This window comes from Ictidomys tridecemlineatus, chromosome 1 (assembly GCF_052094955.1).
Source record: "Ictidomys tridecemlineatus isolate mIctTri1 chromosome 1, mIctTri1.hap1, whole genome shotgun sequence".
Classification (NCBI taxonomy): domain Eukaryota; kingdom Metazoa; phylum Chordata; class Mammalia; order Rodentia; family Sciuridae; genus Ictidomys; species Ictidomys tridecemlineatus.
Window position 1 is genome coordinate 247,824,337 of NC_135477.1, and position 25,152 is coordinate 247,849,488.

The window sequence follows — 25,152 nt, forward strand, 5'->3', positions numbered from 1 at the left end:
AAATTACCTCCCTCCAATAATTTTCCTCCTCTTAAAATCTTCAGGCATGATACTTTGCACATAGACAGAACATAAGTGACCAGGAAAGACACATTAGCTCACCCTATAGCCCATGGATATTTATGTGCTAGGCTTGGAGAATCAAGGGTTATTGATCTTTAATCATAAATGTGATAAAATTAGAAAAACACTAATTTAAAGGTTTAAGAAATGTAAAATGAATAGGGACCATGCCTTCTGTGATCAATTTTAAGTATTATGTATCTACTGAAAGATTTACATCTAAAGCCAGACTGTTTGAGGACTGCATTTGATTTTCAGAAAAAGCATAAAACCATTTTGTGGCTTAATAAAAACAGATTAAATTAAAAGGTACATTACAATGGTATTGACTGCTTCAGGATTCTACAGATTCCTCACCTTATCAGACAGTACAGACACAGGGACTCCTATGATAGATTATGGCTAACTCTAGTTTATCTTTTTTGATGACATACCTTAAATGAAGGCATTATTTTTTCTCAAACTCAGAAATAAACAACCAGACTTAGCTGAAGATTGTTACAAGTCATCCAAACCTATATTATGCAGGAGTTCCATTCTCTATTCAACAAATATACCATTATCATTTGACTAAGAGGTACCAAGGAACACAAGCAACCTACTGTCCTTTGATCAAATCAACAGGTATGAAGACATCTTCAGTGAGTTCAAGATGAAAGAGTGGTCAAGCATTCTAAATATTACTTTGATTACATAAAAATATTACAAAGATTATTGAAATTGAAAAATAATAACTCCACTTAAAAGAAAATACACATTTTTCAAGTTTGTTTTTGTTTTTGTTTTTTTAACTTCAAAACAAACTGAAGGTCAAGATACTTACCCAGATAAATCCATTTTCTGGAAGAACTGGCTGACGACATCCAGAGTCTACTTCTAGCTCAGGAAGATCGACCTCTTTAATTTCTTCATCATCGCTGATACACGGCTGCCCACTAAAAGGGGAAAACAACGTGTGTGTATGTTCACATATATTTAGACACTGATTACATACACGGATGCAGATTGAATGGAAAATATGACTCAGAGACAAGGGTAACAGCAGATTCAATGCTTCACTAATAAGTTGTGTTGACATAGATAAAATTCGAATGATTTCTTTACTTAGCAGCAGAATAATCAATATCCAAACTGTGTTAGTGAAGGAAATGACTCCACTTTCCTCTTTCCTTTTACCCAAGCTTACATATTTTCCATTATTGAAAATGTGCAGTCCTCCTCTTGACGCCCCTCTCCCTCGCAGCCCCTTCCTCCCTGCTGAGGAGCAGGGTTATTGCACTCTCGGGTTCTTGATCTCTTATAAGTGGGATTGCACATGCTCCAGGAAGACCAGCAGCCCCAGTTTCCATCCACTGCACCTGGAAGAAAGGAAAGCCCCCCTGTCATCATGGTGCCTCAGAGAGAATTTGCGCCTTGAAGAAAGGCCAGCCTGACCTGCTTTGTGGAATATTACAGGATCCTAATAAGGATTAAAAGAAATAGTTGCTGACAGGGATCTGATACAAGGCCTGATTTTCTATTCCTGATCCCATAGGTCTTAATAAAATGGCAGATCATTTTATTAATTATGGATCATTTTCACTATAAATGTTATGGTTTAGATATGTATGGTATCCCCCCAAAGCTCAGGTGTGAGACAATGTAAGAAGGTTTGGAGGAGAAATGACTGAGTTATAGCCTTAGCCTATAACTATTAGCCTATTCCTGGTGGGATTAACTGAAGTGGCAGGGTGTGGCTAGAGGAGATGGGAATTGCTGAGTGGCTTTGGAGTATATATTTCTATCTGATGGGCAGACTCTCACTCTCTGCTTCTTGATCACCATGATATGAACTGCTTCCTTCTGCCACACACTCCACCATGATGGTCAGCCTCATCTTGAGCCCCAGAAAATGGAGGCCTTCTGTGGACTAAGACCTCTGAAACCATGAGCCCTCAAATAAATTATTCCTCCTCTACAGTTATTTTGGTCAGATCCTTCAGCCACAGCAGCAAAAAAGCTGATGAGTAAATATATATATGCATGTATAGATACACACATGTGTATATGTACAAACACGGACATTTTCTGAATAGAATATATATCAAATTATTTTTCAAAGATAGTAGGATATGTTCTTAATCCCATGCATTATTCTCTTTCTAAGGAGAATTTGGGGTAATTTTGAACATTACTTAGCTCTGAATGAAAACTTTGGTTGTGACTTAATCTATCCCATATTGCAATGTCATCCTCTTATATTATGATACATTAGAGGTTTATGATAATACTATCATATTTTTATAATTCTTTACTTCTTATTTATTTAATGTTACAGGTATTATGTTATGTATAATAAATCACAAATAAACAAATAAGTACATTTTAATGCTTGGACACATACTAGGATTATCCTCATTTGATGGATGAACAGATTATGTCATGGAGATTTTCCAGCATCACATAACTGGTAGGTTGTAGCTGAGACTAATATGAAGTCATTTGACTTTAGAGTCTTAATTTTTTTGAAGGCTTATTTTCTTTATGCATTTATAAAAGGTGGAGTTTGCTAGAAAAATTGTCTTAATTGGCCAACCTAGAATATCTTTTGGAGGGGAAAAGGTGCTTACCCCACAATCAATTACTGATACTTACTAGATTTATAATCTGGAGACCGTATCTCACAGTTCTTGCCATAGGTGCCACTCCGACACACACACAGACATTCGGTCCCTGAGAGCACGGGACGGCCATTATTAGGGCATGGAGCACACTGGCAAGGGTCAAACTTGGCTGTGTATTCTTGAAAAGCTTTCCTGAGGTTGTTCCGTTTAGTCACTGCACAGGGAATGTTTCTTACTAAGTCCATAATGGGAGCAAGCTAGGAAGAGCCAAGAGAGAGGAGATCTAGTCACATGCCATCTGACAATACACTGCCATCACTGTCCAGTTCTCATGGAATGAGAGGCAAGGTCTGAGAAAATCCTGACTTCAAAGGTATTGTAGTAAAATCTACAAGAGCTGCCCATTAAGCCAGTAGAGAAAGGCCCTCTACCTGAGGGCAGGTGTGAACTACCTGAAACTCATCTTCCCTGCACTTCTACTGTGGAGGAAGTCATATGTGACACATTGCTTACTTGGACTTGCATCATGTTATTCATTAAGGATCAAAGTCCTGAGATGGTTGACCAAGGGCTATGTAGCACACAAATGCTCTGCTGAAACCTCATCAAGTTTGATTCATGCAAAAAAAATCTAGAGAGGCTGCTGAAGACTACTTTTCTTGTTCTCTGTACTGGTAAGGACAGTACTGGCTTTTGGTGGAGCCAGAAGAGAAAATGTGGAATAGGAGAAAATGAAGAGAGGAACTTGCCAGTGGGATGGATAGAAAAATTACAGTAACAAATAAGGAAGCTAACAACAATAAAAGAAAGGCAGTGCTTATTTTAATTTTATTAGCATTTTAAAATCCCAAAGAAATGGCCATTTAAGGTGCTGTATGACTAAAAAGTGCCCAGATGGGTAGCCGTGCCTCATTTTTCCACCAAAACCTTTGGAGCTCAATATGTTTTCATGCTGCATGTAAATGGCTCCATTTTCATAATAATTGAATTCCTTTATCTTCATTTAAATGAAGTAAGCATAATAGCCTCTTTGGAGGCCTTTTAAAATGTGGTTGTTAAATGCAAAACTGATTCTAAATGGAATATGACTGGTATGTGGGCAAAGTACTCCATAAATAACAAAAATCAACTTTTAATGTAATTACAGCAAATACAAAACTGGTAAATTGAATCAATGGTGATAGAAACAGGAAGTCAAATGGATCTAAAATCCCATTTATCCCACATCATTATAAATAAAGATTTATAAGTGCTCATCAAATGAAGAGTTGCCAGAAAGATATAGAAACTAAATATATTTTATGCATGGGTGAGATGAAGAGTACTACTCATGGTGAGTTTGAACAGTTTTATTCACAAAATTTCCTTTTCCAGTGTTTCATAGATGCTAGGAATTCTAAATACTGTACCAGAATTCTTGTTTGAATAGCAAAAGCACTAGATGTGCATTTTTTAAAAAAGCATATTGTGCATACATATTAAAGAAATACATTTTCCTTATCATCTGAAAAGAAAATGGAAAAAGAATTGCACAATGTAAAATTTGATTGCTAGAGAACTACTTTAGCTCTCTTACCTTCAATGCATTTTAATCTTACCTCAAAGTCAATCACAACAGGATTTTCCTTCACTGATTCCAACCACTCAGAAAATACTTTTTCCTCTGGACCTGAGGTCCCTTTCTCCCAGGCCAAAGCTGCTGAATACTTGCTCCTTCCACCTCGGACCAAAGATATGGACTTTTCTGCTCCCTGCAAAAATGAACCTACAAGGTGTTCAAGAAAATTATCCATTTAATTGTATTGAAAATTTATTCTTTAAAGAAATGTCAATTTGCACAGGACAGAGAAGTAGATGGTATAGTCAAGCATCTCCAATAAGAAAAGCTAAGTGGAAAAACAAGAGAACAATTCTCATTCCCACAGAGACTTCAATAGAGACATGATAATAACAGTGCAAACACTACCACTTACTTATTGAGCATATGGCATCTGCCAGGGACTTCCTACACATTGTGGTATATAATTCTCACAACAACCCTGAGCAGTAGACATTAGTAGCTATTAGTTTAAATGTATATATTGAAACTGAAAATAATTTGTCCTGGAACACATGTTTAGGGAGAGGCATTACTGGCATGCAAATACGACAGAGTTCTTGAGTACTTTTCCCTTTATGGTTTGATGCCAACCCTCCAGCTTTTGATTTACAGACATGGGCCCCTAAAATAACATAACCACATAGCTCTGGTATTTGATCAATTACCTCCCACATTGGAAACTTTCAATTGCAGATACAAAATGATAGAATGCCTTTAAACTTAAACTTTAAACTTAAAAGCATTGTATGTAAAAGGAAAAAAATTTAAAAAAATACTGGAAAAGGAAATTTTGTGAATAAAACTGTTCAAACTCACCGTGAGTAGTGAGTTTGAAACAGTGTTGACACTGTTTCTTTAGAGGAACTACACAGCACAGATATTTAATACAAATTTCAAATTAATTCCCATTAACTAATGACAATTTTAACAATATGGATAGGATCTGAGTAGTAGGCAATTACAGTGAGAACAAGTATCAAATGAAAACTTCTTGTGTTCATGTCAAAATTTCAAGGAGTTATATGAAATAGTGCTTTCTTGTTAATAGGAAGACTTGGTCTAAGCATAAGTAGCCACCACTGTAGGGAAAACAACAAAAAATTCTGTTTATTTCATCTAAACTGTCTTCTGTAACCTTTTTATACATTTGCATATTTTGGGCATACTGTATTTTTAGAATAATAAATTTATACAACTTGTTAGTAAGTATACATATCCATACATGTATTAGGTGTATTACTTTAAAATAACTTTCTACAATTTTTTGGATTTGAAAAGTTTGGAGTCCAATTGCTTAAGTGAAAAAATTTAGAGCTAGAAATGGACAAATCTGTGTTGCTGTGTATGCTTTTTCCTCAATATGCTATTGATTTGGGGTAAATGACATTAACAAGAAGTTGTTGAGAAGTTGCCATATGCCAGAAGACTGAGAGAAATGTAAAATATTGACCCTCCACGAGGAGACAGCATAGGTACAGAAATACACTAGCAAAACTATAAAAGAAAAATTTAAATGAAGGATGAGGAAGGCAGGAAAAGAGGAAGGGAAGGACCATATGAGGCAATACTATTATTGTCATCAGACTACTAGAAAACTGGGTGGACCTAAAGGAACTGGAAGAGAAAATGTCCAGCACAGACTCATAGTTCTCCATTTATAGAGGGAGTTGGGAAGGGGAGGAAGGGAGAAATGGAAAGAAAAGATATAAAACATAACAAAAGAACAACAATGCAAATAGTTTTGCCAAGTATGACTGAGTCGTGTAAGCAATTCGTGATTCTGGAGTTAAGAAGGTGAAAGAATGCCCTGATTTGGGCAGTTAGGGAGGGTGGACTCTGAAAGGGGGACTGTCGTGACCATGGGGCATAGGTAAGACTTGCTATGAAGATGGTGGGCTTCAAAGCCTGGGACACCACGGGCACATGCCCAAATCTGGTCCATGTGCTATATTCGGAAGAGAAGGCAGATGGGCATCAGTCTGAGTTAAATTTGAAGAGGAAGAATGGCAGAATTAAGAAGATCTGAATGGAAAATAAAGAAACCTGGGTTTACTCTCTAGGCTTCAAAACCACTGCATTCTCTAGAATCAATAAAAGGTTTTGTGATGGGGAAGGGAGAGGATTCGGGTACATTAGCAGTACTGTGCCCACTGGGTAGCCGTGGAGACTGACGCACCAGTTTGAAAACTATTATGCCTGTGCCTAATTTTGCAGTGTCCTCTCATTCCAACAAGTTGAAAACCAGGCTCCGTAGATGGTGTTTTCTCATCCCCATACCTCTCTATCAATTCAGTTTTCAAAGTAGTCCTGATTCTAGTCTAGTATTGCCTCTCATATATTTAAGTAAACTTTTCTACTGAAGTATAATTTTCACACATAAAAGCACACCATCGTAAGTATGCAACTCAATTAATTTTTTAAAAGTGAACATGCCCTCGTAGTCATTGCCCACATTAACCAAGAGCACCAGCAGCACCCTCAAAGTCTCCTTGATGGCTTCTGTCCACTGTTATTTCATTCTCAAATCCAACCCACAGCTTCCCACAGCTTCACTATCCTTGTATATTAGTTTTGCCTATTTCTGAATTTCAAATGAAAAGGAATAAAATGTGAACTTTGTTGTGATGGTTTTTTTTCACTCAGACTTATGTTTGTGGGATTTGTCTACATTGTGTGTAGCATTCATTAATTCATATCCCTGTCCATTTTATTCTTGATATAGACACTTGAGTCATATCCAGTTTTTGATCAGATATTTGAGTTGTACCCAGTCATATATGTATTCAAACTAACATTCGAAAATGTTACTGTGCATATTTTTGTACATTACTTTTTTAGCATATTTGTCCATGTTTCTATTGGGAACAAACAGCAGTATAATTGCTAGATTATTAATACATACATTATATATACATATATTCATGTGTAGAAACAGACATAGCTATCAATAAATATTATATATATATGATATATAAAATGTTTATTGATAGCTATGTCTATATATATAAAAAATACCACTTCAGTAAGCACTTCCAGTGTCCAAATAGTTTCATCAATTTAAATTTCTATCCGCAGTTTTGGTGATTGGTTCCATACTCTGTCAAAATTTGTCAATTTAAAATTTTTTACCTGAAAGGGAGGGACATGAGGAAGTACCAAGGAACAAAATCTACTAAATTATGCTATGCCTATGTACAAATATACCACTCCATATATATATATATATACATATATATATATGTATATATATAAATTTAATGCACTACTTAATAATAATAATAATAATAATAGAAGGGAGATCAATAGAGTAGAGCAAGAGGTTCAGGAGGGAGGAGGGGAGAAGAGAAAGGGGAGGGACTGGTGAGTGAGACTGATAAATTTATGTTATGTGCAGGTATGAATATGCCATGCTGAATCCCACTATTATGAATAATTATAATGTACCAATAAAAACATGAAAATATTTTAAAAATTTCAGCAAAAGCCAAAACAAAAATTAAAAATTTCACCATTTGTATGAGGTAGTATCTTATGGGATTTAAATTTACTTCAACTCCTGATATGTTCTTTTCATGTTTGCTCTTTGAATATCTTCTTTCATGACAGGCTTACTTGATATGTTTGCCTATTTCTAAATTTCTACTATTTCCCTACATTACATGACTTTACTATATGTCACCTAGACAACTGCCAAAGGATAACTTATACGAGCTCAGTATTTAGTACAAGACAGGCTTTATTCTTATCATTTTATATAGACTGTTAAGTTCTCATGAAACATACATTAAATAAATAATATTAGTTTCATTTTATATGTCAAAAACCCAAAGCAAAGCAAAGAAGGGTCTTGATGTTGGTTACATTGTTAATCAATAGTGGAGCCAAAATTTGAATTTATATAGTCTGTCTTGTAAATTTAATAGAAATGCAATGTACTTAATCCATCACAGCTAGAAATAATCTGTAAAGGAGAGTTTACTTCCATACTTAGTAATTTTTACTGTTTTTCTACTGAATTCACCAGAGTGTTTGGCCCAATACTAAATCTAAATTTCTTGGTAAGGCCTTTTTTGGGGGAGAGGGGGTGTGGTAACTGCATACCATATAGGCTTATTGAAAAAAGAAAATGATAGTGTTCTTCATGATTTTAAAAACTTAGATGAATTCTCTTTAACTATTTTTTACACTGGGAGTTTTCAAATTTAAAGATGCAACAACTCCCTTTTCCCACTTAACACCTATTACCATCCTGAAGATCCTAAGTGTTATAGTGAGAATATTTAAATAGGATTAAGTCCAAATATTTAACCAAGGCATACAGTCCTGCTTTTTTAAAAAATATTTATTTTTTAGTGGTAGTTGGACACAATACCTTTATTTTACTTATTTATTTTTATGTGGTGCCCAGGATTGATCCCAGGACCTTGCATGTGCTAGGCGAGTGTTCTACTGCTGAGCCACAACCCCAGCCCCCAGTCCTGCTTAAAACAGAAAAAACTGCTTTCCTTGATTTATTTCACAAATTTATGCTCTAAAAAAATAGAAATATTCACTTATTCACTTATGTATTCAACCTTTGCCTCTCTGTGCTTCTGTTTCCTCATCTATAAGGTAATAACTGAAGCAGTCTCCTGGGGTCACTAAGAGGATGAAAAGTTCACACACACAAAGCAATTAGAGTGGAGCCTGGAACATAATAGGAACTTACTAAATGTTGATCATTCGTGCATCATTTCTTTCAATTTTTCATGTTTATAGAAATACATTGATTAATGGGAGATGAGATTGATCAAATCACGTTATGTGCACATACAAGTTTGGCATAACGAATCCCACCATTCTGTATCCAACAATAAAAATAAATACATTTATTAAACATTCATATTGTGTTAGGCATGGTGGACATAAGGACTATATCACTGTCCTAAATTTGTTCACATCTTAACGAAGGAAATAGGAAGTAAACAGTGCATTGAGTGCTATGATACTGTGAATAGGGGTTGCAGTGAGATTAAACAGAAGTGTAGCTACTTTAATCATGAATAACAACAGGTGGTAATCAGAATGGCTCCTTGGACTGCCTGATAAGTTAATAATTTATAGACTTGTTTGTTTTGAAATAAATATTGCATTTTGAGCATATTAAATATTTAAGCAATTCAGAAAAACAAAATCCTCATTCCCCTTACTTTATGTTAGTTTTATCTATTAAATGACTCAGTCTTCCTTGACTCATGTTTGCCCACTGTTTCTTCACTCCTAAATTCTTTTTTTATTTATTGGATTAAAGTCTTGGTATTAACTTTTGTCTGTTTCCTTAATTTTTTTGGTCTTCAGGAATTTATTTATTTATTTTTTGTTCTTTTTTGTTATACATGACAGTAGAGTATAATTTGACATATTTATACTAACATGAAGTACATATTATTCTAATTAGGATCCCAGTCTTATTGTCAATAAGCTTTCCATGTGTTTTTAAGCTCTATCTCTGCCATTCCTCTCATAGTTAAAGCCACATCGTGGGTTTTTCAACAGTACAGCCTCAAAATAGAGAAGAAAAAAAAGAATAAAAAACCTTTCTTCTGAACTCTCAAGTACACTTTTGAATCTAGCAGAAATTATAGACCTGAAGGCCATGGTTTTCAAAGTCAAGAACCAGGCTGTTGAAAGAGAAAAGAATTCTTGGAATTCTTAAAACTTTAACTTAAATACCAAGAGCCAAACCTGCTAGGATTCAAACCATAGAATTTATAATACCAATCATAGAATGAAAAAATGAACAATGACATAAGAACCCCTTTCTTTCTCAAAAGGAAAAAAAATAGATTTTTGAGTGGAAGGGAAAATGGAGAATGTTAGATGTGGTATAATGAAAATTTAGACGTGACGAAATTCTTAGCTCAGACCTGGGATTCTATTGCACTGAGCAGTCTTGGGAGATGGTAATACAAGAGAAATTTGATAGCAATGCATAGTCGTTTGTATCTAAATCTTCTCTATGTGTAGAATGAGAATGGTGACACTTGTAGAGAATATTTATATCCCACATGGTGCCCAAGCAAATGGTCCCCTGAGTTGCTTTAAAGGCACTCACAGTTTGCTATTATGTGTTCAGGAAAGAGTTAGGAGTTGCCTAAATCTTAAAGAAGATGAGGAAATCTTGAGAGAGGGTTTTAGACAAGGGGGCATGATGTTGGTTGATGTGAAGAAGATTCAAAGGGTATGGCAGGACCATTAGCATTTGTGGTGGGTGCCAGTGTCTAATGATGAGGACCAAGGTAGGCAAATAATAGATCAGCTGAGGGCAGCAAAGACAAAAGGGCTTTGTGCTAACAAAGGTTTCATTTTTCCTCTGATGCTAGGATACCCTTCCCCCAATGCATTTACAAATGTACACACATACACATGCATGCACATGTACACACACATAAACACACACACAGAATATCCTTGAGAAACATCAAAGGAGAAAGGTGAGGGAATCTTACATTTGACTGAAAATTGAAAAATGAAACACTGAATAACTGTGTTACATTACATTGGCATTTTTATATTTTTTATTACTGAGAAGAAATGGGCATTTGAGAAAGACTTTAAGTTCCACTTTATAAAAAAGCCCTATCTGAACATGTGAATTATTCCAATTGTTCTTTTTCATTTTTCTCTTTGTGACATGATTTTGAGTAGTTTTTTTTTCAGTAAGTACTCAAGAATGTATATCACCAGAATTCTTTCATGTTTTGATAACATCTTCCTGTTATTTTTCTATATGAAGGCATTTCTTTCCCCTGTTCAGAAATCTGTGGGATTTCTCCAATAGCTTGTTACGCAGAATGTTGTTAGGAGAAATCTAGGACAACCAGGTTTTGTCATTGTTGTGTATAAAACTTGTGTTTTTCAACTGAGATACTTGTAGAATTCATTTTCTAAATCTTTGGATTTAGTAAAAAAAAAAAAAATCAGTTTTCTTTTCCCTTGAAGTTGCATACGTAAACCATATGTCTTTTCAATGTTTTTATTAGTGTCTTATAGTTATACATAATATTGGGGATTAACTCTGACATAATTATACATATAAAATTTATTCATTTATTTTGAAGACTCTTATTTTATGGTACTTGTGATTGAATCCAAGGTACTCTACTGTAGAGCTATAGGCCTTTTGTTTATTTTTTGTTTTGAAACAGGATCTTGTTAAGTTGCTGAAGCTGGCACTGAACTTCTGATCCTCCCACCTCAGCCTCCCAAGTAGGTGGGATTATCGGTGTGTGTCACCCAGGATAGATTCTTACAAAACGCTGCTATTATTGTTGTGTGCATGTTTTAATATTTTTATTTTTTTAAATTAAAAAATTTTATTGGTGCATTATAATTACACACATTAGTAGGATTTGTTACATATTTGTACATGAACTTACATGGTTTGTCATTCATTCTATTTTCATTAGATTTTCTTTAATAATAACTGATTTTTTTCTGTATTTATTGTGATTTCTTTAGATAATTCTTACATGTGTTTAACTTTATTAATTTTATATTCAGACTATTATGTTTTGTCCATTCAGTGTCTAATTTATTTATAATGATAACGGTAATGCTGCTCAATGTTTTTACCTTGACTTTGAAGTCTTCTTTTTCCTTTAATTTGCACATTTAAATTTTTATCTTTGAGCTTTTGACTTATCGAATTCATGTTCTTATTAAAATATTCTATTTCATGATAAGCTAGTAAAGAATCTGTATCCATTCTTTGATTTATATTACTAAATTACTTGTCTGTTTTGTATGTTGTTTCTTTTTGCCTTCATTTTCTTTCCTTTTTGTTTTGCTAGAATGCAAATGTAATTGTTAATACAGTTCTTCTCATTATACTTATAATCAAGCCAAATTTCTATGTATTTAGTATAATATATTTATTATTTTGGTGATAAATATTACATTTTTATTTTTCTCTCATATTCCTTATGAGAGTGTAAGTTTCAAATCTAGGAGTTTCTGTGATCCTGTTTCCTTTCCTTTGTTCTGAACAAATGAGTGGCAGTCAGGCAAAGTAAGAGAATAAGAAAATTGTGCACAGAGTAAAGAGTTATTTATAGAGGCAAGGCATAGCCCAGAGCATGACGTGTTTAGGAGATGACATAAAGTTGAGCTATGCAGAGAGATGTGCGGGCTTATCCTTGAGGCTATAAGGGACCATGACATATTTAAAGCATAAGGATTTCATGAATAAGATTTGTCTTGGAGAAAATCCCTCTCACAAAAATGTGCAGAATAGACTGCAAGAAGGGAATACTCAGAACAAGGAGACCAGTTTTAGAGACTTTTGTGATAGTCCAGGTTGGATATAATGAACGGAGTTATGTACATGGAATTAAAGAGAAGAGGACACTTTGAGAGGTATTCAGGAGACAGAACTGATTATACATGGTTACTTATTAAATATGGGGGTTAGAAAGAAGGAAAAATATCAAAGGCGATTCCCAGATTCCTGGCTTGGTTGACCTGGTGGATGGCACCACCATGCCTCAAGCCTGGGAATGTTGAAGGAGAGGGGAAAAGAGGTAGGCACACTTTGCTGGTTCCTATGCTAGTCGTACTGTTAAGTCTTCACAATAATCCCTATAGGCTGTGAAACTAAGGCAACACTAGATAGTGATGAGAACAGCTTGAGAAGGGAAAGAACACACTGATGTTCATGTAGATTTGCTTGGTAAACAGCTGGTGTCTGGAGCTCAGAAGAGAAATCTGGGTTGGGGATTAGGATGTAAGAGGGCAGTAGCCAAAACACTGGGAAAGAGGAAGATCATTCTGCAAAACCTGACTAGTGTCTTTTTTCTTTGAAAGGTTGGCCTGGATTTTCTTTCTCTTCCTTTTCATTTGCCAAAGTCAACTTCTGCCTTCAATGCATGGCTCCCAAATAGTTCTTGTCACAAGACCATCTGCCCATCTTTTTCAGCCCAATGTACTTTCATAGCCTTTAAAAAAATACCTTTTCTAAACATTTATCAGTCTATTTTTAATGGTTATTTATATATATCCTTACTCTGTAAGTTTCTTAATAAGAATGTCCAGATCTTACTCCTTCGCCTTACAAAGCTTCATACTGAATTCTACCCATGGGGATACTTAGAAATTGTTCATTAAATTAAACAGCTTTAGCCAGGTGCAATCCCAGCAGCTCAGGAGGCTGAGGCAAGAGGAGTGTGAGTTCAAAACCAGTCTCAGCAACTTAGTGAGGCCCTTAGCAACTCAGTGAGACCCTGTCTCTAAATAAAATACAAAATAGGACTGGGATGTGACTCAGTAGTCAAGTGTCACTTGAGTTCAATCTCCGGTACCTCTCCACCCAAATTTAACAGCTTAAGAATTAGATAAAGAAAACTTTAGCCACTACTTGAAAATATTTTAAGTAGTGCTAACGTTATTCTATTTGCACCTTTCCCCTGTCACACACAGGGCTGTGAGGCAGGTGAATGAAATGTTAAATGTTAAAGATAGCACAGTCATATGCAATATGCTACTTAAGTTACAGGCAGTCCCAGGACACACTGGACAAGTGGCTAAGAAAGGACCATTACCTTCATATCTTTCTGACAGCTTGTTAGTAGTACATTTCTTCTCTACTTTTGTTTTCTTAACAAAAAGAATACGCTTCTTCTTTTCAATATGGATACAGTTTCGGATTTCTTCCTCTGTTAACCCTAGAAAATGGAATACAAACAAAACCCACTTAGACTGTGCCATTGAGGATTCAGAGGAGGAACATGAAACTCTGGTCCCTTTTGGAGCGAGACACTCTAAGCCTCTGTCCTTAATTCCAGTAGACAGTGTTTTACACTGATTCAGATTTGCATAGGACCAGAGATGATGAAGAGAAAGCGTGTCTTTGAGTTCCTGCATCTCTTGCTGCAACACTGACCTTAGGAAGCATCTATGAGAACACTGTAGCCCACCCCATAGGTTTGTGTTAGCTTCTCCCTGTTTCCATTCACTGTTGCCCAGGACCTTAAAGCCTATCTTTTCTTCTGCACATGGCCATTGAGTAGCCCTGAAAATCAAGAGATTTAGACATGCTCTGTTCTGAACCCCACTATAAGGCCTGCTTTCTGGGTCACAGCTTATTCCATGAGACCTAAGCGTATTTCACCTGTACATGACCTAAAATGTAAATGCCGAACATCTCTCCTTCCCTGAACACGCATTTTCATCTTCTATGCGTCCTCTCCAGGACTCAGCTTTTCACTCTTTCCTACCTCCCAACATTTCTTGTTTTAATCTCAGAAATTCTGACTCCCTGAACTATGAACTCTTCATCTCCTCCCTGGCTCTCCTGAATTCAAGCCTGTATTCCATCCTGTTTCCCTGCTGTCTCTGCGGGAGATCGACACTGCCTTATTTCCACCCCTTTAGTTGTGGGATCTGGGATTGACAACTCCCTAGTTTCTTAAAGTTGCTTTTACTGGATGACTTTTTACAGTCTTATAAGTCTTGCAAAATCCTTGATGCTCTAAGGCTTGGGTTATATGGAGCCTTTAATTCTCATTGTTTTTGTCCTTTTCCAAACTCCCAGTCCTCATCCATTGAATATTTTGCCATCTGAATCACTCCCACTGCAATGTCTGTGGTCATTCTCAGTGACCTCAATACCACGTATGAGTAGAATACAGTGCAAGGAAACAGATTGAGCACATTTATACACCTAGTGGTTCCCACTTCTCTGGGCTAATTTGAAGGGAATCCATGATTGAGTTCCTGCACCTCCTGCTGCAACACTGACCTTAGGAAGCATCTATGAGAACACTGTAGCCCACGCCATAGGGCTGTGTTAGCTTCTCCCTGTTTCTATTCACCGTTGCCCAGGACCTTAAAGCCTGTCTTTTTCTTAAAACAGCTCTCCAATCTTCCTGACTCACTGCCAGAAATATCAAAATTAGAATCCAGGTTTTTTATTTAGTTGAAAGTTGACTTACAAAAAACAAGTTCATGAGAGTTATCACTGTTACTATCAGATTTTAAGCACCTTAAAGCAACATATTTTTTTTTCAAATACTGATATTTAGGGTTGTAGGTTATAATTAACAGGGAAGAGCACTTTTAAAGATTGAGGCACCAGCTGGGCATGAGGGGGCATGCAAACCTGAAGGCACAGATCTCTGAGAAATAAGGCTGGGTATTGTGAATTAGATCTGCTTTCTTCACAGGTCTTTTCTTTTTTGACAGTTTGACATATTTGAAGAGATGTGTTACTAGTTGGGAGTAAAAAATTATTAGCTTGGAGCCCTCGTGTTTACCTGGCCTGTTCAATGCTAGCAAAAAAGATGACTATTTGAAGCTGGCTAAATAAATACAGTTCCCTTTTCTTGGTGGTAGCACTGTTTTATAAGCGGATCAGCAAAATCCTTGGGACACGCTAGGAATTTAGTTTCATAACACACAGTTCCTTTCTTTAGGTTTTTATCAATAAATTTCTGCACAAGCTTTTTCTTCCCCATCATATGTCCTGTCATTGCTGCCTGGTTTCTATCTACTAATTAACCAAGGAGCTTCCAATATCCAAATTTCACACCTAAGTGTCCCCCTGCTGCAACACAGGGATCAGTATTTCTATCAGGTCCTCAGGTACTCTAAGTCAACAGTGTTAGTCAAAATATCATCCTAATACATAGTAGTGTGAATACCTTTTCACCTCAAATTCAGAGCAGAAGATGACTTCCCAACAAAAGTTTTAAATTACCATTTTGTATGATACTTTAATTGCTTCATGTTTTCACTGTGTTTCTGAAATTCTTTTCACCTTGCACACTGAAGAAATGTCAACTTTTATTCAAGATTTTAACATGACTAGGGGACACTGAATAATAGAAGAATAAATCAAGGAATGAAAACAAAAAGCAATTTTATTTTATTTCATTCAAGTTTCAAGTAACTTTCTCAAAGGCAAAGGGTGTAATGCTCATCGAATATAGTATAACAGAAACTAATTCTATACTCTACTTTCATATTATGTCTAGGTAAAGGGTGAAGAAATAGGAAGAGAGAAAAGAGAGAAGACCAGAATGTATGTTGCAGAAGCAGGCAAGCCTACCCATTGTCTAATTCCATTTTATGGAGCTTTGTTTCTATTTGAATGTGCTTCATTTTAACTACAATTAAAATTGCACAGCCATATTATTATTGTGACTTAGAAACATCTATGTACGTATAGGTATGTCTATTTACTGTACATAAGAATATTCAGAATCTAAGAATATTGAATACAACGTTGTAAAGTATATTAAATACATACACATATATATTCTGTTCATATGCACACTATAAGTAATATATATATACTGTGAATTTATGTATAGCATGTGTCTATGTATATCTGATGTGTACATGGGTGTATAAATATGTATGAGCATTAATTTCATTGGCTCAATGCACCTCAAACTCTTTCTTTCCTTCATCATGTATGTCTAATAGTCAATCTCTATTTACAGAGAAAGAGAGGGAAGGTGAGAGTGTTTTAGCTGTAAAGTTTAGCCTATCAGTCTTCATCTATTGAAACATTAGGTGGTTGATTAGAGATCTACACAGTTCTTTAACTGACCTGATCTCTAAGCTTTTAAAGGCTTTGCTTTGAATTTGTGAGTATACTCATCAAATAGGAAATTATTGTCTGGGCTCCACAGCATCTAAAAGGAGCTAGGATTTGCCCCAGCCTTTTTTTTTTTTTTTGCTCAGGATTAGCATTGATACTATAGCAGTGGCTGAAGACATCAAATTCATTATGTAAGCTTGGCTACAGTAGAATGAATAAAGAAACGGAACTCGAGGGGCAGACAGTATAATAGTTAAATAAAATAATATTATAATAATAATATAATAGTTAAATAAACTTAGCATAAATAGTATGGATTTTAGTAAACATGTCAGATAAAAATTTATTAAAACCTTCTTATTAAAAATCCTTCTGAAAGATATTTTCCCCAGTATTTTTCTTAGGAAATAGATTATGAAGTACCTTAAGATTTGGAGGGACTCAGGAAAGCCATATTAAACATTAGTAGTTGCCACAATGAGATATCAGAACAGAGGGACTAAAATTGTATTGACCCAAGGGCTAGCCTGTTACTGTACTTTAAAATAAATTTCTGGTTTCTTTTGATAAAAGTTTAATGATGAATAATTTTGATTTATTTAGGGGAATTGATGAGTTCAGTTCTGGTTATCAAAGTTTCCCAATTTTATCTTTTTTTTTAAAGAAAACCATTTTTTCTTTAGTTGTCAGTGGACTTTTTTTTTTTTTTAATTTTTATATGAGGTACATGACAATTGAACCTAGTGCCTCACACATGCTAGGCAAGCACTCCACCACTGAGCCACGATCCCAGGCCCCAGTTTTGTTCTTAAGAGAAACATGATAGTCATCACAAGGATCCTTGGTCATTTCACACAAGAGCTAGAAAAAAAAATAATAATCCAAAGGAACTTAAACTATAATGATAATTAATATTGACAATTTCAGATAATATTTAAGAAAGAGGTTTATGTTGTTAATTTATATGCAAGCACAAAAATGTCTGCTCCAAACCTCAAGACATGAAGTTGTAACCTTTCCTCAAATAAAATAACTTCAAATTTGGTTTCATGTTCTATCACTAGTAGTATGTACGGGCCTGTAGTAACTCAGTCCCTTTTCAGTTTCCTTATTGTTCTTCCACTTTATGCCCTTGACTTTTACTTAAAATCATTAAAAGTAAATGATTGCTATTGAATTTGCTATAAATGTTGCTCTATGTAATTATCTGCAATAAAAATGCTATAAGTAAATTATCTTCAGAATGGAGTTCCAGGACAACCTTTGTTTTCCTTGTGGTATTGGAAAACCTCTCTCTTTTATGTATCTTCTGCTGTGTAGCTTATGATGCTTTGAGATGTCAGGAAATTCAGAGACAAATACAATGCCCAATCGCAGAGACTAGGCATACTTATTTTTTAGTACAATTCTCTATTTTTAATTTATCTGAGTATGAACTTTTTATTGTTCTTCATACCATTCTGGAAATAAAGCAGGTCTAAATAAAGTCAAAGAAGAATTATTCAAATAGCAGAGTAGGAGAAAAAAATGTATTGCATGCCATCCTACCACTTTAAAAAGGGGAGGGGGCGGCTGAGGGAAACATACCCGAGTTCTTCAGCTCTTCACGGCTAAACTGGTAGAGAAGGTCATACACACCTCCCAGGGAGCCAGAGGTGAAGTAGTGTGTACCAAAGTTCTCAAATATCTGGCTGTATAGAGCAGAGTTGTATTCTAAAGGCAGATGGTTAAGGGCTTTCAAAAAGACGTCAGAAAGCTCCAGATCCTCTGCTTTCATTGTGAAGTTTAAGACCTTTATCACTTTATGGATCCTAACGAAACTAGAATCCTAAATGAAATTAAAAAAAAAAAGTTAAGAAATAAAAATAAAAAGGAAGATCAAAGGTAATGAAAGCTTTCAAGTGCCATTAATTTATCATTAAGCTTGTTTCCTTCCACAGTATGAGAACAATTTTAACTCTATTGCATATTCTCTCATACACAATTATAATTTTCATTTTATGTTCCAGTACCTTTTCCTGAGATGTTCAGAGCACTAAACAGATGAGATTATCTCAATAATGGGAACTGTGTGACTGAGGCCTATGTTCTGTACCAAAAAAGAAATGATCAATCTTTCTCTCTTGATTGCCCACCATGGCTGCATCCCCACTGAGTTTTTATTTAGAATGCCTTACTAATGCAAACCACTGAAAAATGATTGTGTAAAGATTCAAGTGGAGTTTGGCAACTGTGTAGCTTCATCACTAACTGGAAAAAGCATTTAAATTTTCTAAACTTTTGTTGTCCAGTGACAAGATGAGGGCAGTGCCCCAAGGAATACTTTACACTTCCTTTCAATGACAAAAATGCTGTGATTCCAAATGATTTAGGGATGAATTTGAAACAAAATTTTTTTATATTCTTTCTCCTTTACCCACAGGCAAAAAAAGATGTGGATTTTTGTTTGTTTCATCATTTCTTTTTATGTTAGGTTAATTAGGATTAGATGGTTGTTATAACGCTTAAAATCTCATTTCTTGCCAGGTACGGTAGGGCACGCTTGTAATCCTAGGGACTCCTGACTCCTGAGGACTCCAGGAGGATTACAATTTAGAAACCAGCCTCAGCCATGTAGTAAGTTCCCAAAGCAACTTAGCCTCACCTTGTCTCAAAATAAATAAAAAGAACTGGGGATGTGGCTCAGTGGTTAAGCGCTCCTAGGTTCAATCCCTGGTAATAAATAAATAAATACATAAATAAATAAATAAATAAATAAATAAATAAAATCTCTTTTCTTTATATTGTCCTAAATGGCCACTGAGGCCTATGAGAATATTCACATATACTAGCTTATTAAAAAAAATAGATACTTTATTTGGTCTTTCAATTATAACACATTGTAATGTTTGAATAATAGTAACAGAATGACTGACCATATTTTAACAAAAGAACTGTAACTGGTAATTATTAAGCAGCCATCCATCTTTCTTTATACTATAATTATGGCACCAAGTGACTGCTAAAGCAAAAGAAAGAAAATCACAAGGATCAAAAGACTCAGGGTTCATTTTCCTCTCTTTGCTTTTTCCTTTCTCCTTCTTACCTTTTTGCCTTCCATTAATTTATTTTTCAGCCATCAAGTACTATGGATGTAGAAGGCACAAGGTAACCAAAGATTGTGCCCTTGTGGAGCTCACATTTTAGTAAGTACCCATTAATTCTATTTTTAACTTTAACACTTGAATTTTGTGATGGAAGTTTTCGACAGTTAGAGGGGCTTTTGCTTTTAGAGAGAAGTATATAATCTCCCTGGGTATCTGAAATGCCTGTTATGGGAGGTTCAATATTTCCATTTTTTAAAAAAATGGAATGATAGAAAATACAAATTAAACTTAGCACAAGCACAGGCATACTATTCTTCTCACCAATATGGGATAGCTGGAACTGGCTATTTTAGACTAAAGAATACTATTATGGTAGTTTATTAAAAACATGCATTTAATCATTTGTGAGATCTTACTGCATTTTAGTCATATCTATGTAGTTTCAATTTTGTAAATCAGAAAAGCCCTGGATCTTACAGAGCTGATTATTATTTTTTTTAATAGATTCTTTGCTCACCTCCCTCCCAAAAATAGTCATTGATTTCATCCAATAAAATAAAGCATGAAGATCAAATGAAGGGCTTGGATTAAATTTCAAGTGTGTGGCATGCTGATTTCACTGCTTGAAGATGGAGAGAAGTTGCAGTAGCATTTTCATCTAGACTAAGATTTCCTTATTCTATTCAGATCTAATTGAAGATAGCAGTCATGATTTTGGATGACAATTTTGTAAGACAAAATTGTTGAATGACAGTAGTTTCATATGTTCTGACTTGATACTGCAAATGACCCTGCATGTTTCTGCTTGGGAGAAAATTCTTAGGGATCAAAAAATGCCTGTTTATCTACAAATGAGGGTTTTACACCTGTTCTTTAGAATATTTAAAACATTTATAAACCAACTCGGTGAAAATGTCTTCATGTCAGGACTGATACCTACATCTGTGTCTCTTTAGCATCTCCATTTCCCTCCCATTTTTTGGGATCTACTTGTAGGTAGTTACTTTGAGTCCCGAATGCTATATTAGAGATTTTAAAAAAGAAAAGACAAAGGACCAGACATGTGCAGCCTCAGATATTCCAAATCAGTAGATTCAAAGAAGCTCATAGAGATGTGTATTTCCACTTCCTGGTGATACTGGCGCTCACTTGTCTTACTAATAAGTTTAGCTAAATTTGGAGGAAGTATATAAACCACAGTCCATTTGAAACTAAAGGATATAAACCACAGTCCATTTGAAACTAAAGGAACAATATGTTATTAATGGAATCTATTTTATTCTCATTTTCTACATGCCTATCACCAGGGCTGTATTCTTTCCACAGTTTGTTAAAATTAAGAATAAATAAATGAATGATTATCAAATATATTGAAATGTAATGTAATGTATAAGAACCATGGATAAAAGTCAGGATAACTGAGTTCAGTTCCCAACTCTGACATTTACTGACTGCCCAGATCACTGAAAGTCACTTAGCTTCTTTTTGGGGGTGGTGCTTTTGCTAGGGATTGAACCCAGGGCGTCACACATGTTAAACATACATTCTACCACTGAGCTACACCCCTAGGCACACAGCATGTTTACTGAAGTGCACCGTCTTCCACAGGTAGGTATTTAATAAGTGTTTATTGAATTAAAAATAAATACATATACTTCAACTTATTCTTCTACCGAAATGTAATATGATATCTATTCTGATACCTCTTAGGGTTTCTTTGAAGATAAATGGAATGATTAGGAAAATTATCTGTGAGGTGATATAAGGTCCCATTTTGATATAAGTAGATAAATGTGTCAACGATAAAGTATGAGGGACTCTATGGTAAAGGCAGCAGGAGCCACACAATGGTCCCTCCAGTTGCTGGTCTCATTGGCTCCAGTGTTAGTACCTGTCCTTTTCCCTCCTCACTGCCAGGTTCTACAATTCAGAGCTCACTCTCCTAATTCATCTCTTGGGAAAAAAACAAATGCTACTCAGAATAGTGGTTGTAGTGGAGAATGACACTATTTTAAAAGACCTTTGCAAATGTATGAAAATTCCTATCAGAAACCTGTTTCCTATAAAATTTAAGAGTTGTAGGATATACTTCAGAGATTTCACATGCCACAATGGAGAAAGTGAAATAGATGAAGAAAGATTAACAAAGATTTCCTTATACATTGAAAGTATTTTGTAAAAAGCTTTTGGCAAGAAAAATAGGAAAAATCTAATACATAGTCATACCCTAAATGCTAAGTGTAAAAAATAAATTCTCATAAATTTCCAGACAGTGAAAATAACAACAAAAAATCAGCTTTTCATATTATTTTCCTACACAACAATGGAAATCAGAAGACCATGGAATATCATCTACTGTCAAGAGAAGAGGACTATAATACAAACAGGATATTCTTTATCTTCATTGCTCAGGGAAAAGGCAAATAATTTTAGATATATAAGGACTTAGGAAATAAACCTCATGTGCATCCTATTTGTGGAAAACACTAAAAAAAATCTCAGGAAAGAGAAGATGAGAGTAAAGGAAATGGTGGCACATACATAAAGATACATATATTATATATTACACAAATATAAAATATAGATTATTGTTAGGCACATTGCATTATATGAGAAATCTTTATAAAAGAACCAGAATAAAACACAAACTAATACACATAATATTTTAAAAAAATACAAAACAATCTCTAGGAACAGCTTAGAATGTGTAGGTTTTTAACTACTTCAATAAAGCTATGGTATTGGAAACCTATGAACAAGAAAGCAAATGTACCCTCAAGAAAAGAGTTAGGGGGCTGGGGTTGTGGCTTAGCAGTAGAGCCCTTGCCTAGCACATGCTAGGTGCTGGGTTAGGTCCTAGGCACCGCATAAAAAAATAAGTAAATAATATTAAAAACATACTTAAAAAAATGGGGTCAGTACCCTAGAACTTAAAAGTACAGTAGAAGTTCTAAAATGACCAAAAAGACAAATGGGAATAGATAAAAATGTGAAAAAACAGAAAAAGTAAGAAAACTAAAATATATACACTGTGTTCAAACACAGTGAGATGAAAAAAAAATTAAAAATGGAAAGAGTATGATCAAATGTTTCAGTGAGTACACTAATGTAACTTGGCTGTATTTCCCTAATAAAGGCTTGAGATTTTTATGTTCCACAAAAAGACAAGGTTTTCTTACATGTGATTTATAAGAGAAACACATCTATAATGACATAATGAAGAAAATAGAAAACAAAAACACAATCAAATGTTAAAAGGAAGCATTCATCTATCTATCTATCATCTATCTATCATAGATAGATAGATATATCTTCTGTAACTTTTAAAGTGGTATTTACAAAGCAAAACAAAAAGGACATCTATTGAGATGTGTGTTAGAAATTCAACTGTTAGGATATAAAAACTCTCCCCTTTTTGCACCTGATTGCTTTCATTGGTGTTAATTTTTCAAGAAAGAATGAACAGATAAGAAAAGATTTTTATTACCTTTGTTTTGGAGGCCTGAATGGCTTGTTTGAAGCCTGAGTTATGTTGGACATTTTTACTTTTTTGTGAGGAATAAAAAATTGGTACGTAAAAAGAATTCTCCTTTGCCCCTGATGATGAGGCTTGTCGTTTTTCATTTTTTTCAAAATCAATTAAATCCCTGTGGAAATCGGTCTTCAGATCATCTTCTTCAGTTTGTACCTGAGAAATGATCCATATGAAGTAAAGTATAACATGGGAAATGTTAAAGCTGCTTGTGAATATCAAATGCAATGATCCCTCATTCATTTGTGCATTCAGCGTGCATTCATTGAAGACTCATAGTTAGAGGACAAGGAATAATGTTAGTGCTTACATTCAGGGAGTTAATCGGGGAGTCAGGGAGAGTGATAACCACAAACACTTAATGCAATGTGGTATGTGTTGTGCTGCCAATCAGATTCCACGGATAAATACAAGATCTAGAGGAGCGATATTTCCTGAAACGGTGCCTAAACTGGGACTTCATGATAAACAATGAAGGCTAGTTTTAGTCTGTGCCTTTGATTCAGTGTTCAGTGTAACTTAAAGTATCTTTCAGAAAAATAATAACTAGCAAAAGTGGGGAGAGATTCTGTCTGATCATGCTTTCATTCTATCTGTGTGCTCTTTGCTTTATTGAGATCTTGAACTTCAGTACTCTACTGGTCATGTTTCTGAAATGGAAGACTATTGATCAATTGGTTCTGCACGGTGAGTGATTAATAGTATTACTTGGTTTGAAGAAGGAGTAAGAGGAAAAAAATACCTGGTGGGACCCACTTGAGCTAAGGGTAGAAAAGTGAATTTCTCAAGAAGTAAAACTATTATGATTATGCAGGTATGAAGAGATAATAGATGAATTTCTAAAATTTCAAAATTGAAGAGTACTTCTTAATGTTAAATATACCTGTTTGATTTACAAAGGAAAAAATCTTGTTTTGAAATACTTAATATTAAGTAAGAGGCACTGAGAGATAAATCACTTGTCACCATTAAATAACTTGCAAAATTAGTTAAGACAAAATAATGCAGCTTCAAAAGAGTATAGTTAACAGTAAAATATAGTCAAGAGTTCAGTGTGACTTTCAGATATTGTAGTGTATGCTAGTTCACATTTAAAGTGTTCACAAAGTAAAGCTCTTAGTTAATAACAAAGAAATGAAATTATTTTATTTAAATATATCATTGCTTACATTTTCTTAATATCTCTATAAAAAACTCAGATTACAAATATTTGGTTTTACAAATTGCTCTCAAGAAGAAAATATATGACACACCAAAGAAAAAGATGTTAGTGTGTCAACAGGGAGCACTGGGCATCTTGAACAAAAACTCAGAGAAAATCTGACTGTATGTATTATGGTGGGGCAGGAGGGACTACACATGAGCAGTAGTGAAAAATTAGACTGGGACATTGGAGCCAGGTTTTGTATGCCCTCCAAAAGTATTTGGATTTTATTCTAAAGGCAAGAATTTGTATATTATAATATTATGAGTTCTTAATAAATATGAAGTAAATGAGTGAAATATTCAGAGTGCCCATCTTTTGCAAAGATTGTATTGGAAAGATATTGAGGAAGAAAATTAACAGAAGTCATTGATCAAACAGATGTGGGGAAGAGAAGAAGGAACAGACAGTGTAGATGATGGGTATGCTACTTTGTAAAGGGAATAGAGAAATCCAGGGCCACTTTTGAAAGGAGGTGCAA

At 34.8% G+C, this 25,152-nt stretch overlaps 1 protein-coding gene across 2 annotated transcripts in view; it reads right to left on the reverse strand.

Annotated features, from left to right (window-relative positions):
- The window catches only part of C6 (complement C6), a 77,197-nt gene that overhangs the window by 18,070 nt on the left and 33,975 nt on the right, over window positions 1–25,152 (reverse strand). For both annotated transcript variants that reach the window (XM_078017909.1, XM_078017913.1), the window contains exons 7-13: window positions 23,423–23,623; window positions 18,437–18,677; window positions 13,845–13,967; window positions 4,265–4,431; window positions 2,698–2,923; window positions 1,250–1,421; window positions 887–998 (exon numbers count right to left, since the gene is read on the reverse strand). In XM_078017909.1, coding sequence (XP_077874035.1) covers window positions 887–998; window positions 1,250–1,421; window positions 2,698–2,923; window positions 4,265–4,431; window positions 13,845–13,967; window positions 18,437–18,677; window positions 23,423–23,623 — 1,242 coding nt within the window. The remainder of the gene's footprint in view (window positions 1–886; window positions 999–1,249; window positions 1,422–2,697; window positions 2,924–4,264; window positions 4,432–13,844; window positions 13,968–18,436; window positions 18,678–23,422; window positions 23,624–25,152) is intronic.